Here is a 16,333-nt window from a genome sequence, read left to right as displayed (position 1 = left end):
GCATCATTCGGTTTGTCGGCTGGCTGGAGAATTTGGAAATTACTCGTGACTCTCCACTAACTGGACATCCAGTTTTATGAGAAATAGTGCAAAGTTGTTGTCTATCAACATCCTTTTCTAGCTTATCATGCATTCGTCAAACTGTCACAATATCAAAATGTCATAAGAACATCGACACTTTTTGATACTCACTTCATACGAGTCTTGGTAAATGAGACGATTTTTGGGGTTTAGTGAAACGTCGGGTAGGAGGAGACTTCAAACTTTAAACAAACAAAATAAATCTACAAAGGTCATAAACATGAACATTATACATTTTAATAGTGAATAATAGATAATACTTAAGGAAAAGTATATAGTTTACGATGAAAATTAAGAGACATTGTGCTTATCGATATCGATAAAGTGTTTGATGGCGGAGGAAAGGACTGACTACATTTTAAAGAAGAACGTTATGTTGGAGGAGGAGAAAATCTGTTTCGAATGAGTGGTCACTTCAGAGTCACAGTTTGGGACCCTGCGCTAATCCTTTCCCAAATTGTGTGCATTCAGTCTTGCTTCTACTTCACATTTGGAGCCTTACTTATCCTGACAGCGTTAGGAACAGGAATAGACGTCAATCTTTTCAACGTTTTTAGTCACAAGGTTAGTAGAGGGTGGATAATCGATCGTCTTTATTAAATATAGCGTTCTATAACATAGTAGTAAAGCATATGATTGATTTTTAGGCCGTCAATTTTGGTGACCGCGCTGGAATCTTGACTGTCGTTTGCTACGTGCTGAATGCTCTGGCAGGGTACGTGAATGAATATACATCAATCCGGTTCCACAGTCCATAGTTTGAGGTAGAATATTTTGGCATGGAATACTAATAATTAGTGTATTGTTTCAGATCCGTGGGGTTATGGAGGGTTGTAAAAAGGACAAAGCAGTGTCTTGATTTTTCTGTAACGTGTTACCTGATTCACTTGCTGTTGTCATCCTTGTACAACGGATCTTTCCCATCGTCGCTGTCCTGGTGGCTTCTGACCATAGCTGGAGTAACTGTTATGTGCGTTTGTGGCGAATTTTTGTGTCTTCGAACGGAACTCAAAGATATTCCATTACTAGGATCAAAAGTGGAGTTGTAATAGTATCCACGCATGTATGTAGCGTAAATATGTAGTAGTCAAATGAGATGGTCAATTACTAAGCTGTATTTATTATTGATAAGATCAGTGAAGTATTTATATACAGTGATCAATACTCAGAAAATATGAAATAAGACTTAATTACTTTAATACACTACTAATATGTCCTATGCCGTATTTTTTTAGTTCAATATATATAATACCAACCCAATCATAAACTCTTGTTGTATTTCCATATGTATATAAATATGAGATAGAGGATAATAGAGATAAAAACTTAAGAGACGCACTCCCATGTACTTTGATGCAAACATGAGAACATATTCAAATATTATACATAGTGCTTGGTTTTCCAATTCAATTGTGTACCGTTTCTTGTCATTTAACATCCTAGCGAAGTTTTAGTAACTTGCTGGTAGCGACCTACAAATAATAATTCATTTAACAAGAGGGTAAACGATTTTAAAAACTTTAACAAGTATTGAGTTTGTCTCTTGTAAATGTTACTCGATAAGCTATAACTAGTCAAGATCAAGGTTTTGTGCAGACGCAGATGCAGGTTGTTACATCTAATACTTAATACTGTATATTTTGCAATCTTAGATAGAAATTTACTATTTTCGTGTTGAACAAATTTACAGAGCTGTTGAGACGAAATATTTCAAAATGTGAATTTCCTATAATAATATATAGAGCAGGTCTATTTGAGGATCATCAGTGCAGACATAGTGATTAGGAGGACAGACCAGTGCAAATAACCCATTCTAATTGCAGAATTCAAGTTACACCCATCAAAAACGCAACAAGTGTAACACGTAAACTCATCTCGATCCCGGTCACAGTTCGAGGACAGTTTAAAGAGGGAAGAACTTAAACCGTCAGGAAGCTCACATGGAGCCAATGCACATTTCCTGACGACGTAGTATCCAGTTGCTGTGAAATGAAACAAAGAAACGGTTTAAGCGAGTATAATGGGATACTTTCACTTGACAAAAATACAACTATTAATGCTGTCTGACAACTTTAGGATAAGGATAAGTTTTCAGACTAGTAATAGTTGTTCTTGTGTATTATTGTGTATACCATTTTTGGTAACTCGAGTTAAGCAACGGTCCGCCGCGATATTATTTGGACATGTTTTGAGGTCTTCTTCCGGGCAAATGGCGCCAGGATTCTTGCCAAATGTGTCGCACTGATAACACTTAAGCGTGTTGTTGACTGTCCTCCCTGCAAAAATTAGAAAATGTTTCCATTACTCCAAGTGTAGCACGATTTTCATGCAATACATACATAGAGTTATTAAGAAAGGATATTGTACAATGCATGTGTACAACTTTTTGTTCTGGCCGGTTACAACAGCAAGAATGTTCCCTAAGGAGGCTGAACAATGAACAAAGTTGTGTAAATCGGTGCGATGAGATTAATGAACGAGTGAGATTCCACCCACAAGGTTTCACGAGAACATACAGGTCCGTCATGAGACCAAACCACAGAATCTGCTGGAATCTCTAAATCAAATTATGGAAAGTGCCATGTTTCACTTTCGCTCATTACCTTCCTTTGGGGTAGTTGTGGAAAGGAAGGAAAGTACCCTCTGCCACGTAGGCATGCATTTGAATTTGGATGTGGCGTGGCCGTTGAAATCATCCATGATATGGTTGTTAAAATGTAAATGATGTGACAGGATGGGTACCATAATGGACAGAATTTATTGGCAGTTGGCTCCTCCAGGCTCTCCCGAAACGGTGTGTGTGTGCGTCTCGAAATTAAAAGAATTTGGACAGGTGGGAATAAATGTGATGGGCTGCTTTTAATCCCATATTGAGCCAGGATTACGGGCATTATGCCAGCCACTTTGCCAAATCCTTCTCATAACCAGATAGCTTCAGTTGGGAATTTCATTTAGAAGACTCATTGGGAAGTAGCCATACGTTCACGGACAACGGCCCCCGGGAAGGAAAGTGAGAATTGCGATCAACAGGAAGAGGAAAGCAAAGCTGTCTGCTCACTTTTGCTACATGCACATATACGTAAATACATTTGTACATACTGCTGCCCAGGCACGAGGAGAGGAGAAAGTCGCATTGGATGAACAATAATGCTTCGTGACTGACTTCGTAGTGGTGGCTTGGCGTATGAAAGAAATCGCCGTAATCATTAGGACATTCCCTGCAGCAGCCTTCTTATCCCCTCCTTTATCTACCGTGTTCGGGTGCTCTAATTCAACCCTCTCCATCTTGCTGGCATCATGAAAAGTTGGAAGGATTAAGGAGAATAATGGAAAAGTTCTTTGCACTTCGAGATCCACATCATGCATGAATTCGGAGTTAGTAGAATTCTGCAGAAGCCAAAATGGACCTGACGATGGGGACTTTTTCCTACGTAACAAAATAAGGTGACATCACCTTATTTTACCAAAATCATCCCTCTGGCTGGATGAAATTTCATAATGGATAACACAAGTAACACTACGCAGTTAGTTCATTACGTACATAAGTACGTGTGATATACAATAAAAGATCAGTTGTGTGCAGTTAAGTAATTGTGTATTAGCTAAAGATAAATGTAGAGACTTTGATTATTATACAATAATGAGGCCTTATACAACTAATGCAGCATCGTATTTACCAGGCAAGTTATTACTCTTGGAATGTTTAGTGGTGCGTATGCGAGCTCCATATGCACCATAGTTTCACACTTTGTAAAGGGTTTCTTAAAACAAAAAGCATTAAATTTGGTCTAATGATTACTTGTGTACATATGTATCAATGTGGAGCTACAGGGAATGAATGCAAGCATCCCGTGGGATCCAGTTTGGCTACAAACTCAAACATTTCAAAGGAAATTAACCTTTTAAAGACTAAAATCACGGTACACATTACATATGTATAACATATATACATATAGTTTCTCGTGTTTGTAAACACAACACTGTATTTAACAATATGCTTTTATAAGGCATCCACCATACAAAACATGACAGAGCATAACCCTGGAGAAAGCTCAGAATTTGATATGAGAAAAACTTTAAATGAATTTGACCTAATGTGCATACATATTCACTTCAACACGTCACTTCAAAACTAACCTAACAAAACTTTCATTTCCTACCTGTAAAAACTAACCTTGAAAGCGAATATAGACTATAATTTATACAGAATTGGTTCTCAAGATACACAAATAAATAAAGAGATCATGTACAATCGTACATATTTCAGAGAAATGTATATGTATCTCGGTCTGAAAGTAACATTTTCTGCTTTCTCCCGCTATGCATATCGAAATTCCCGGAAGGAGGATGAATTTAGAATTCATGACTGAACTTAAAGTTCAGTGAAATTTCAGATTCTTTTATGTGTGATGTATATATTTTGATATGGATGGCTGCAAGTATCGACGACATTTCTCAAGAGAAAGCTACATGAATGCTTCACTTGACAGAAGGAAAAGATGAAAATCTCGCTATCGTCTATCCTTTCACTGCCCATACTCTTCATTCACGACGGATGACGGAGATACCATAATAAGTATTCCATTTCCCATCATGCTCTACAGGCTCGCTATTTGACTTGCAGTTCTTCAATCTCAATTATTCAATGTTTAACTTGGTGTCACATCTGGAAATCGAACCATGTGGCATGTACATATAATATCTTGATGGTGTTCAAAAATAACTCATTTATGCTGTAATTCGCAGTGGAGTGGGGACTGCTTCTCCCACTATTGCACACTTCACTGGTTATTTACTATTAGAGCCAAGAAGTAAAATTGTTGCTGTTTGGTGGCATTCAGTGATTCGATTAGACTTTAGCTCTCTTTACACAATGGAAGTAAAACTTGGTTCTCGAAGGAGACAAGTCAGAGTACTTTTGACTTTCTCTTCTTATTTATCACGGTTTAGTAGTGGCAACCAAGCTCATCCAGCAATGCAAGTCCCAAGTTGCCTGGAACTTGGATACTCTTTCTGCTAGACTTGGTTCAACCGAGTGTGGAAATAAAAAGAGATCCAGTCACTACGATTGACGATAAGCGTATATTGTCCGCGAGGCGACTGTTTGCGAATAAACACTTTTACTGCTCGAATTTTGTCAAACCCCAGCGTCTACTTACTTGGGCAAATGGAAATACAAGTCATATAAACTAAATGCGTTTATATTTGGCGTATCGGCATTCAGCTTCTAGTTCCTATTTTATTGTATGTATCTTTCTTTTGTGTACATTTCCTTAAAAAAGATATAAAAAATTACATTTATTTTAAGATCTGACGACATTGAAAGTGACTTCAATTACACTATAAAATAGTTGTATTAAGTGTTTCTAAACTGTACCAAAAAAGTTTCAAGTTGTGTGAAAAATTAGGAGGCTTTTATACCATATAATATATTTCCCCTTGAATACATGTGAGCATATCGAGCAAAAGAGGATGCCCAGGATAAAATTTCAGGAAGTCCCAACTTGATTTGACATTTCATGATTACTCAAGTCAAGGCACAAGAGTAAACAAAGTAAGCAAACTTTAGATTCCAGTCACATTCTTATGAAAACTCATTTCCGCACAGGAAAATGAATTTCGGCTTACACAAAAAGTTTTTCATCTGCCAGAAAGAACATTACATCGTATTTCCATTTCCATCACATCATTATACAAACGAGTCTTTGATTTCTGTTAATATAAGGTTACTTTGTGGGTTACATGAACTTCTGGTTACATAACGTACCTGGATATTTATGTACCTGTGAATGTTTCACGACTGCTTGACTTTTAGTATAAATATTTTAGTAACGTTATTGTTTTTGGTCCGTTTATATTTGTGACAAATCATCAAGTTACAAATAAAGTATTTATTTTTTTCATAAAATCAGTGGTGTCGAAAGTCAAGGGAAAAAACAAGTATGTCAAACACATAATATTGTGTAAGCCTAAATCATCGACACAAAAATAAATTTTAAATGATTACATATTTGTTGTCAAACTTTCTTGAGAAATAGTGAACCTTGCAGCACATTTATGTACATATTCTGTATGTATATAACTTGACAAGAAATAAACTTTGCAGTCATAAAATATATGGATGTAAAAGTTAGCGAAAGAAAGAGGTGGAACGAAGAGTAAAAAAAAGTTGAAAACTTGTTTTCAAAATCTCGTTGTGGCCATTTGACCCATGTCAGTGAACAAAAAGTCACGTCGTGGAAAACAAATTTATCACTTCATTGGTTTGCAGAAAAATTTCGATGTAGACCTTTGTGTGAAAATCTGCATGCCATGTTCCATAATGTGAAACAGGTAGGAGAACCTGACTATACGTATGTGTATGAGTCTATTTACATTTATCTATACTTTACTTTTTCATATTTCATTCGACAGATTTATACATATTACTTTAGTAATACATAAATCCGCTCAGAGATTTTTCTGAGTGGATGGCATAAAGCAGGATCTTACATATACGTATGTATGTATATACACTATCAATGGTGTATATGTACATGTACATGTATGAAACAAGGCTAAAGGGAAATTCTCGTATTAAGAATATCGGAATGGGAGGAGGCGGACGGAATCTGTAATAAACTTTCTTTCAGAGAGATGCATTATAAGCCAGTCGGATGAGGCATTGAGAGGATTGCTACGCTTTGGCACTGAGGGAAAGGATTTCCGTGGTTTGGCAGCAGATACGCGTAATCTGAAGATATTAAGACTCGTCAAATATTGTGGACAAAGAATGCTATAAATGCTGCTATATAAGATAATGATCTCTAGCTGGTCCGTTCTCATATCTTGATCTACGTGTTGGCTTTCTTAAAAAGAAAAGAGAAAATTATCAAGTTCGTGCTCGAAGCATGTTCGTGTTTAGAGCCGTTTCATTTTCATTATCTGTTTCTCTGACCGTCATGTCATGAGCAATGGAATAGCTATATCTCGTAATAGATCTGTTTGAAGATGAATGTCATTCTTCTTTTCAAATATTGAGCAAAACAAGCACACATACGTACGTACATATATAAATATGACCACATGACCGATATGTCCGCAGTTGTAATTTCACAAAGGATCTTTGATTTACCCAAAAATGTGGACCATGTCAGAAAATTCTCCCACAAGAATACGTCACCAGAATACCTTACATATATATTTCACCCCTTCTTATCAAGTTGTCAATTAACTCTGACTTTGGCTCATGTCACACATCAACAGACACGTTTCGAAAGGCACGTAAAAGCAGTTCTAATTGTAAGCCTCGCCACATATCTTCCGCTACCAAAAGCTGGTTTTCTATTTTCGGGCTCGTTAGTTAATTAATGCTGAGAGTTCACACAATGCTTTCCCCAAACTCTGACGTCCAAGGTGAATAAAGTGATCAGCGTGGTTCAAAGTTGTGTCACAAAGAAGATTCCATTCTGCGACGAGACGACTTTCTGCAAGACTGGACTGATGAAGTGATTTCTGTCCCAATTGAATAACAAATATCAAATAAGATGGAAGCTTTGAGCCCATATTGTTTTGTTGGCTGCTATATATTTAGTCTCTCCTTACATTGTATGCATATATATGTATACATACACTATATGTATATATGTACATGTATGCGCAGAGGTAGAGGTATGCATGTACTTACATATTCTTCAAGTTCTCCATGACAAGGGCTTACGGATACCGATGTGTTTTCAACGGCGGAGAAAGCATGAATATTTTATTTATTTTCTCCTTCTTAATAAACAGCCTTTGAAGAACAGCGAGCTGAGCTGATGCAGTAAAGTATCATAAAGATAATGCTAAATTCAAAGTACAAAAATTTATGAGTTGGAAATAGGTTTTGTGTAGCCAATTTCACTTGGCTTTTATGATACATACACGAAAAAGGAAGGATTCTGTAGTGTAGTAAATTCAATATATTGTCTCGACAAGAAGTATGTACATAAGTACATTCACTGGTGAAATTCTCTGTGAGAACACGAATATGCATACGAAATGCGCCTCAACTTTTATGAGAGATTGTATTGCCTGCCCAAATGATAACGATGCTACGACTTTAAGAACATGCGAATTATTCCGCTTAGATAACACTTAATTTGCAAGAATTATGTGCTACTCATTTGCTAAGCTTGGAGATCAGCAGGGAAGAAACGACGAAAATGTGGAGATGGAGAAAGTTGTTTGAATAAAGAGGTCGTTTTATCTCGTTTTATCTTTAACGCTAAATAATCATGTCGTACTTAAGCCAGGCGATATGTCATGCTAAAAATATCATAATTCCATTTATTATTACACTATTAGGTTGAATTATGTCGAGTAATTGTTTATTAATTACGACAGTGACGTGATGAAATCAAAAGAAACAATTATAGTATCAAAACAACGAGTTAACAAATAAGTGTCGCCAACAAAATTCATACAGAAAACGTGCCAAAACACCGTCCAAATAGCATAAAGAATATATCATACAATTCTCCTTGGCCTCAAGAAATGAAATCCTAGAAAGAACCAACAGATTGAACATTTTGCAAAACTATGTAGTTTGAGAGAACTCATGAGTGCGAGATAATGGGGTAACTCGTGCGGAATGACTCGCAAACAATGAATTCTAGACCCACCAGCATGTTTAATCACGTGAATTAATTAAAGTAAATTTCGTAATGTTACAGCATTTAAATATCATGTCATGTTCATGTCGATCCGGATTTAGATATTATTTTCACATAGTATTATTACTTATGAACTAATTATTTTATCCTGCTTTGCATACATACATAGATTAAAGATTGGACTTTCAAAGACTTTATTGAACTACATCTTGTACAAATATGTGAATAAATTTATGTACTTGAATAAATGTATAGGCAAAATAAACGGCATCCATGCAGAAAGTCAGAAAACAGAACGAAACACTCGAGGGATAGTAACAGATTCAGCACTTCACGGCACTTATTCTGCCCCAGTTTACGCAAGCAGAGAGAAGAGAAAGTTGTGTTTAATGTAATGGACGCAGTTCATTTTCTTCTTCAACAAAATGATATTGTATGTTCAGCTGGCAGTTTAACAAATTGTCCAAATGGACTCGGGAAGAGAGAATTGCAGACATGTTATGCAGTAAATGGATCTGTTTAAATTGGCCGTTTTGTTAACTTGGTCTTTTTATACATTCTTTCCCAACATATACACGTTCAATTTGCTTGTTTTTTTTGCATACCAAGAAAATAACATTAGCCGCTTCACATGTTCGATGAAAATTCAACTCTGTAAGTTTTTGACAAGCTTTAGGGAATTGTTTAAAAAAAGTTCAAGATAAATAAAAAAAAGTCTGGGTCCTTGTCAGAGTTTGAGTAGGTGATGATCAAATGCTTATGTATTACATACATGTACCTGACGATCCGAGATGACGCAGCTGCCAATGTCTGCACGTTCAACCATTAGCGTAAGCATTACAAAAATGTGTCTGTGGGTATCATTCCAATTGTGCCAGAAAAGAAAGCCAAGAAAATCCATTATCTCACCCGAAAAATCATACGTACCTGCCTTGACCAGAAGAAATATTTGTGAGAAGAAGCAGCTGTAGATCAAAATATCCTTCATTTTGATTGATAGAGACTCGATTGAGCTTCCCAAAGATCGCTGTCTTTTCTTTCAATTCTGCTATTTTCCTCCTGGGGATGTTCTCAGCTTGGTTGACTTCCTTGTAGAATTTTTCTACCGTTGGGGAAAAGTAGGAAAAATGAAGGAAGAAATTATTTGTTCGTCGATTACTATTTGGTTGTTGGCTTTTGAGACGCAGAAACCTAATACGTATGATGAGACAAAGTCTTATTTAATATGTTTCGCATATCCTTTCTATACCAAAATGAAATGTGGACTGGTTATTGGTCAGAATAAGGATTTTCTGCGGAGGAACAGGGTAATTAAACGATTAGGAAGAGTGTAAACCTACTTACGTGCATGGTTTGTATCTGCAATTCAACAAAGGATCGAATTACGCAAACCGTTATAGCTAAATAGTATTGAGAACATGAACTTATGGTAATGATGCTTGTCTGAATAAGTCCCTGACTTGTAGAGAAAGCGGAATAGTGGCAACAATAGTAACAGAGAAGGATTTTAGTAGATACTCCACTAACTCCTTGCTTTTGGTTTAGTTTTGGTGAGTGAATGAAATGGGATGATTTTGTTTACTAAAGAGTTTATTGATTTCGTTGCCTGAATCCGTAATGATTGTGTGAATGGGTTGTTTGAGCACATCAGATTACTTTCACAGTTTTCACCTGGCTGCATATATTATGCTTTCGGAGGTATGAAATTATGGCCACCAATTAATGTAAATTCCCCTGCGAATAATAATATTATTATTATTACGAGCTACCATATAATCCCAAGAGATCCGAAACTAATTGCAAAGTTTATGCGCCTCAATTTAAAATTAAGCTGGAATTTGAGTGCGTACGTAAAGTGAGGCAAGGTGAGGAGAAAGGAGAGAGAAAGTGCTTGGAATGAGGAGGCGAAACTGAGACTGAGGAGAGAGAGCAACAGCACAGGCCATTGTAGTTCCCCAGAAGCAGCAGCAGCAGCAGGATTGATTGGAGAAAGGAGTCATGCTCTACTGCAGAGCTACTGGTTTCGTGGGAACAGAGCCCTTTACCAACTTTTGTGTCCTCCTCAGAGCCCACAGATCCATACGGGATGCAGAGAGAGAGAAAGACAGGAAGACGAGAAAGACAGAATGCAAAAGCACTGAAAGAGAAGAGTGCCCTGACTGAATCCCATAGTTGATTATGCAGTCGTGGTGGAGCTTCTGCTAGCGAGCTGGGCATGTGGAAGGAATTGGAGAAAGTCCGCGATGAGAATGGTACTTCACAACCAGACCAAAAGGTAAGTGGGGAATGGAGAGCAAAATGTATGGAGGAGAATCTGACCAAGGTGAAGAGCTTACTTTCCCCTGCCTGCAATTACGACCATTACTATTCGACCTAGAATTTCTTCACAGTTGAAGCTTATTCTGCTCTTCGATGTAAAAAAAATCACCCAGATTCGATCGGGATAACATTGTATTGGCCAATTAGCGTTTACGTAAAATGCTGTTAATCATACACTTATGTATGTAGTTGACTGTGATATAATGTTACTAGAAATATAAATTTCTGCATATGTATGTGTACACATAGTTCAATAGCTACTAGTTATGCAATGGGCTAAAACGGTTGCCTTTTGTATTCATGAATATGTAGTTACGCAGTAGGCCAAGGGTTTAGTTTACGACATTGTCATACGTAATGCATTGGGCTTAAATGTAAGAGCGACACATGGACATGTATCGGACATTTGGCTTATGAGCCCCATTAGCCTGTCAGCATAAAGGCAAGTAATTTATAGAGATCTGCATCCAAGTTACTGCTAAATAACACAAAATTCTTCTCAATCATGCAAGATAAATATGCTGATGAATTAATGAAAGTTGGGGGTTTTGCTTTGGTTTTACGAATGCGTGCATACTAAAGGAAGCAAGTATTCATAGATAAATGAATTTTTGTACATTTCATCTTCCTTTCAAGTATACTGCAAACCATCATTTACGATTCAAACTAAGAAAATAGAGAGGATGTTTTGGTCTCAGGGCAAAGAGATAGAAGAAATAAATTGGTCGTGAAAGTAAGCTCAGTTTTATGCTAATGTCAAACTGCAGATCAAACGCGCTTCTGGAACTACACATTTGAACATCTTTTGCACTGCTCAACATTTGCTTTCTCTTTCAAACAAGCCCTAAATGAAAATCCCTCGAGTCTTTCTTGTGTTTTCAGTGCTCTTCAGTATATGAATATGTTTATGCACTGTATAGTATTTGATCTTATCCGTTTTCAACCATTTATAAGTACAACAATTTGAACTATAATTATGAAACGTTGAATGTGTCAAAATGTTTGTAATTATGTATTCTCATAGAAAATTAGTATGTGTTACGTCAAGTAAGTTTTCAATCAAATCTCATTTGATGGAATAGATGGGAAATATAGTAATGAAATAGCAAAGGTCAAATGTCCAAACTGATTATTTGACAGCATATGGAATTTGGGTAAAAAATTGAATGCTTGGCTTCATACATCACATATGTAGTTCAACGGAAGAATTTCTGCGTTGAGAAGGGTCCTAGTGGAAACCTTTTAATGAGAACACTGCAGATTTGCGATTGTGTTGACACAATCGGACGAAGAGGGTCGTTTCCAGTTGAGAGGATATGCTACGTAAGGTTTCATGGACATTTCAACCTTAATCATATCATACCCGGCCAGATAGAACTAAACGAGTTTGCAATTTTGGCATCCAGATCGAGGTGAATTCATACCCCACACGATAAAGGATGTTTTTTCTGACGCTATGACAAAGAAGTGATTGATTGACAAACCTTATATGATTTGCTACTTATTCACATGAAAGTTTGCATAACCATTTTTGACTTTATACACAAATCATACATATGTCAAGCTCGAAGGAAATTATTCTGAAGAGTTGAAGGATCCAAATTGAGATATGAAGGCCTGGACGACGGGATCATTAACGAAATTGATGAGCATATTGTTATGGCACAGTAAATTACAATCTCAAAACTGCTGAAACATACAGTATTTGCACTTTTAATATTGATGATGCATCCTTTTGTGTCTGTGAAACCTAAGGAATTATAATATAGTCATGAGGTTAGCTTGAATTTCTTAAAAGTCCATGAAAAAAGTTTAAATAAGTTTAAGAAATCCTAAATGCATATTTCATCTATGCACATATGTATTTACACCCACTCAGCAGAAGCGAGCTTTATTGCAATTATCTTGAAGGCAATAAGGTGCTGATTTAGCAATAAACAATTCTACCCCTCATTCCTGCGGATGCTGGTGAAAGTGCATATTAAAGTGCATTATTTGTCATATCTGGTGAAAGGTGTGCAATGGTGTAAAATTCCTTTCTACATGCAAAATATTTTATTATTTCAAAGTATTAAAGAAAATGAATTCCACAGCCGCGATCACGGTTTAAGATCAAGAATGCGTCAACTCTAGAACTTTTTTCATGGTCGAAATTGTCGGACTGATGGAGGCCCCCAGCGAAATGGAGGAAAACGAGGTGAGTGCCACGGTTCTCAGATGTCGTGGCAGCGGAAATGGAACTTCATCTGTCAAATTCTTCTGTTTACAAATAACATTCGTGCAACTTTGAACTTTTAGTATTTTCAATTTCCACGGACAAATAGTTTGATATATAAAGAAATCTGTGGCTGCCTTGACATACGTAAGTTCGTATTATTTTACAACTAAATGCGAAATCCATCTCCGTGACTAATTACTTTGTTAATTTTTGTAGAATATTTGTCTTCTGAATCCACGTCCTACCCAAACATACTTCGAGCAATCAAATGTCCAAAAAGCGAAATTATTATATCTTGAATTCCGTCCTGCGTCTATTGACCATGTCACTATGAAGGGGATTTTGCTGAAGTGGACCAATTATTGGAATGGTGAGCAGTTATAAAAATCTAAATAGTCATTTCTGTAATTATAGATCTACTTGATCATTATTTGTTTTAGGTTGGCAACCCAGGTGGTTTATTTTAGAGGATGGTATCTTGTCATATTATTCCTCGGAAGAGGAAGTTAATCAAGGTTGCAAAGGAAGTGTGTGTGTCAGCGCTTGTGACATCAATGGTAAGAGCTCTGCGATTCCAAACTTTTATTGGTATTTATTTATTCATTATAATCGTTTACATTGCTTTCCTCAGTGCATCAAACAGATATTCACAGATTAGACATAGTTATTCCTGGAGAGCAGCATATTTATGTTCGAGTGGGGTCTCCTGGTGAAAGGGCAGGGTGGCTGGTGGCGCTGGGATCTGCAAAGGCTCAGGGTCTTGTTTCAAACATAAGAACAAGGAAGACTTCAGGTAAATAAATGCACTTTACTTGTACATAATTCTGAAACTACGCCGAATAAATGAAGATTTCACATCTTACAGAATCATGCTCCTCGGCTTGTTCGGATTTAGCGAAAGGAAAAAAGTCAGAACTTAGATTATACTGCGATTTACTGATGCAGCAAATTCATTCGATAAAAGAAGCGGCGAATGGCGAGAATGGTCCTGACGTGAATGTATATAGACTATGTTTGAACACTATATATTTAATAGTGTGCAACTACTGAATTTAATGCAGATTTTTTTACTTGTAACTTTCTAAATAGAAACTGGACGAATCTACAAACCTCCTCTCTGCCACATGTGATACCTTCATTAAGACATTGGATGAGTGTTTGACGCTGGCCGATGCAAACCCTACATACGTTGCTGGGAATCCCGTTTCTCATTTAACTTCTGCTAATGGGAATTTGTCAAAGGGCAAATCTAAATCTATTGTGCATTCCAATTCCAATTAAAATGGCGCTTTGCCAAGTGACTTTATACAATTAAATTAAACTTCACACCATTACATTATCCAATACCAAAGCGTTTTTGCCAATGAAAGTCGATGACAGAATGCAGATTTATTTAAGTATATGGTGTAACGTTGTTTTGTTTATTTTAGTATTTTTTTTAATATCAGATTTCCTGGAACGAGTCTCATTCTCATGTTAGAGAGCATACAGAAAACATTTTTAACTTATTAATATTATGCCAATAACTTTCCTCCAAAGATTTACATTTGGTCGAAAGCAATAACAAAAAATGCAACACATACTCAATGTCAGTATTTTTAAGAGTGCTTACTTATTAGTGAGTGTTACCAAATACCTAGTTCATTATCATTGTAGGTTGTAGACTCCTATGCACAATGTCCGGACATATATGCAAACTTTTACAAATGTAAATCACACAAATGTACTTAAATACTTTATGGTGCTTATTTGTAGGTAACGAAATTTGATTGACAATGCATCTATGTATACATACATTCCAGTTTTATTTTTGTAGAATATATCTTTTAGACTTTGATTTGTAATAACTAAAATTCGCACAGTTAAATAAACCAGATGTATGTGCAATATAGATACTAAATGTACTCTACATACTAAAGTATGCACGGTAATTTGTAGCTGAAACAATATTAAATCAAGTTGATTATATGTACTTCTAAATATATTGCGAAACAAGATCTAAATTTATTCTACCAGGCATACCGTTATAATTACCACAAAAATGTTCATACTCTCTGGAATTTTCGAAAGTATGCAAACCAAATCCGTACATAAGGTATTCCGTGTATATTTCACACACAACTGTAAACCACAACCGCATAACGATGACAGACATTTTGACAGACAAAAGGATATGTGGTCTATAAAATTGGATTTGACACTGTGATGATGGTTTTAGTGTCATTTTATATGTATCTCTCCCACAGGAGTAAATATGTAAACATATAGCTGCTGAGATTGTGGTTTCGTACAGCATTAACAAGAAATCAGAGGATGAGCACATGCCATCATGTGACGGGAGGCAGGTCTGCATTTGGGGGGTCTCTGTTCAAACCTATCAAAATCTTTGAATCATGACTGACATCAACTTTGAACTTGCGAAAATGGATGAATAGAAGTTTGCATTCTCAACTGAAGAAGCTCCTCCACACAATTGTATCCGTCCTCAATGATGTGAAGTGAATGGGAGAGACACGCCTTTGATTTTTTTTGTCTCCCGTCCATTTTCTGCATGTATATATACAAATGTATGTATGCAAGTCTTCCTCAGTCAGTAAAAGTCAACTACCTTTCATATATATGTATGTGCATAAGCCCGAAATCTTCCCAATTTCATTTAACCACCTCCAACACTGTAAATTGGCCACGCTACACGGACAGCCGAATTTTAAAGTCAAAAGTGAGCATAAAAGGGAAGAAAGCATATTACGGATGGAATGGATGGATGGACGGATGGATGGCCCTTGGTGGCTAGTGGACATTTAACATCCTTTTGGAGTTGGATGGACAGAAGAAGTAGAAGATATGTCCGCTCCGGGGAAGAAGTGGTGTTGAATGCAAGAAAAGAAGGAATGCAACAATAAAAGTCATTATTATATGGTTTTAAACTAATTTAACTTGGTTCAACGATGGTGGCAGTGCTAGTAAAAAGAATGGTTGTTGTATGGCTGTGTATTATTATTGGCCTGAACCCAGTAGTCAGTCGTCGTGTAGTAGTGGTCACTTTCCACCTACACCTTTCAGCCACACAGCAAGACATTTA

General features: G+C 36.6%; 3 protein-coding genes and 1 long non-coding RNA gene across 4 annotated transcripts; 2 read left to right on the top strand and 2 right to left on the bottom strand.

Annotated features, from left to right (window-relative positions):
- The first annotated feature begins 32 nt into the window (after window positions 1-32).
- On the top strand, window positions 33-1,420 carry LOC110847159 (protein SYS1 homolog). The gene is made up of 3 exons (XM_022094038.2): window positions 33-645; window positions 729-796; window positions 893-1,420. The coding sequence occupies exons 1-3, from the start codon at window positions 484-486 to the stop codon at window positions 1,128-1,130; spliced, it is 468 nt and encodes a 155-aa protein (XP_021949730.1). The 5' UTR covers window positions 33-483; the 3' UTR covers window positions 1,131-1,420.
- A 41-nt stretch (window positions 1,421-1,461) lies between these two features.
- Window positions 1,462-10,714, bottom strand: LOC110847167. Its single transcript, XM_022094050.2, has 3 exons — window positions 9,642-10,714; window positions 2,214-2,357; window positions 1,462-2,063 (listed from the first exon to the last, which is right to left on the bottom strand). Exons 1-3 carry the CDS (start codon window positions 9,700-9,702, stop codon window positions 1,831-1,833), a joined length of 438 nt encoding a protein of 145 aa, XP_021949742.1. The 5' UTR covers window positions 9,703-10,714; the 3' UTR covers window positions 1,462-1,830.
- Window positions 10,715-13,241: 2,527 nt separating this feature from the next.
- Window positions 13,242-15,233, top strand: LOC110847152 (pleckstrin homology domain-containing family A member 3). Its single transcript, XM_022094025.2, has 6 exons — window positions 13,242-13,395; window positions 13,468-13,621; window positions 13,692-13,808; window positions 13,883-14,044; window positions 14,117-14,250; window positions 14,341-15,233. Exons 2-6 carry the CDS (start codon window positions 13,582-13,584, stop codon window positions 14,530-14,532), a joined length of 645 nt encoding a protein of 214 aa, XP_021949717.1. The 5' UTR covers window positions 13,242-13,395; window positions 13,468-13,581; the 3' UTR covers window positions 14,533-15,233.
- On the bottom strand, window positions 13,820-14,240 carry LOC118434191. The gene is made up of 2 exons (XR_004833823.1): window positions 14,115-14,240; window positions 13,820-14,010 (listed from the first exon to the last, which is right to left on the bottom strand). It is a non-coding gene; the product is annotated as an uncharacterized LOC118434191 (long non-coding RNA).
- Window positions 15,234-16,333: the final 1,100 nt, after the last annotated feature.

The sequence above is a fragment of the Folsomia candida genome, unplaced genomic scaffold (assembly GCF_002217175.1).
Source record: "Folsomia candida strain VU population unplaced genomic scaffold, ASM221717v1 Fcan01_Sc001, whole genome shotgun sequence".
NCBI lineage: Eukaryota > Metazoa > Arthropoda > Collembola > Entomobryomorpha > Isotomidae > Folsomia > Folsomia candida.
Note: the sequence above shows the minus strand (reverse complement) of the source record. Positions and strands in the feature narration are given on the sequence as shown.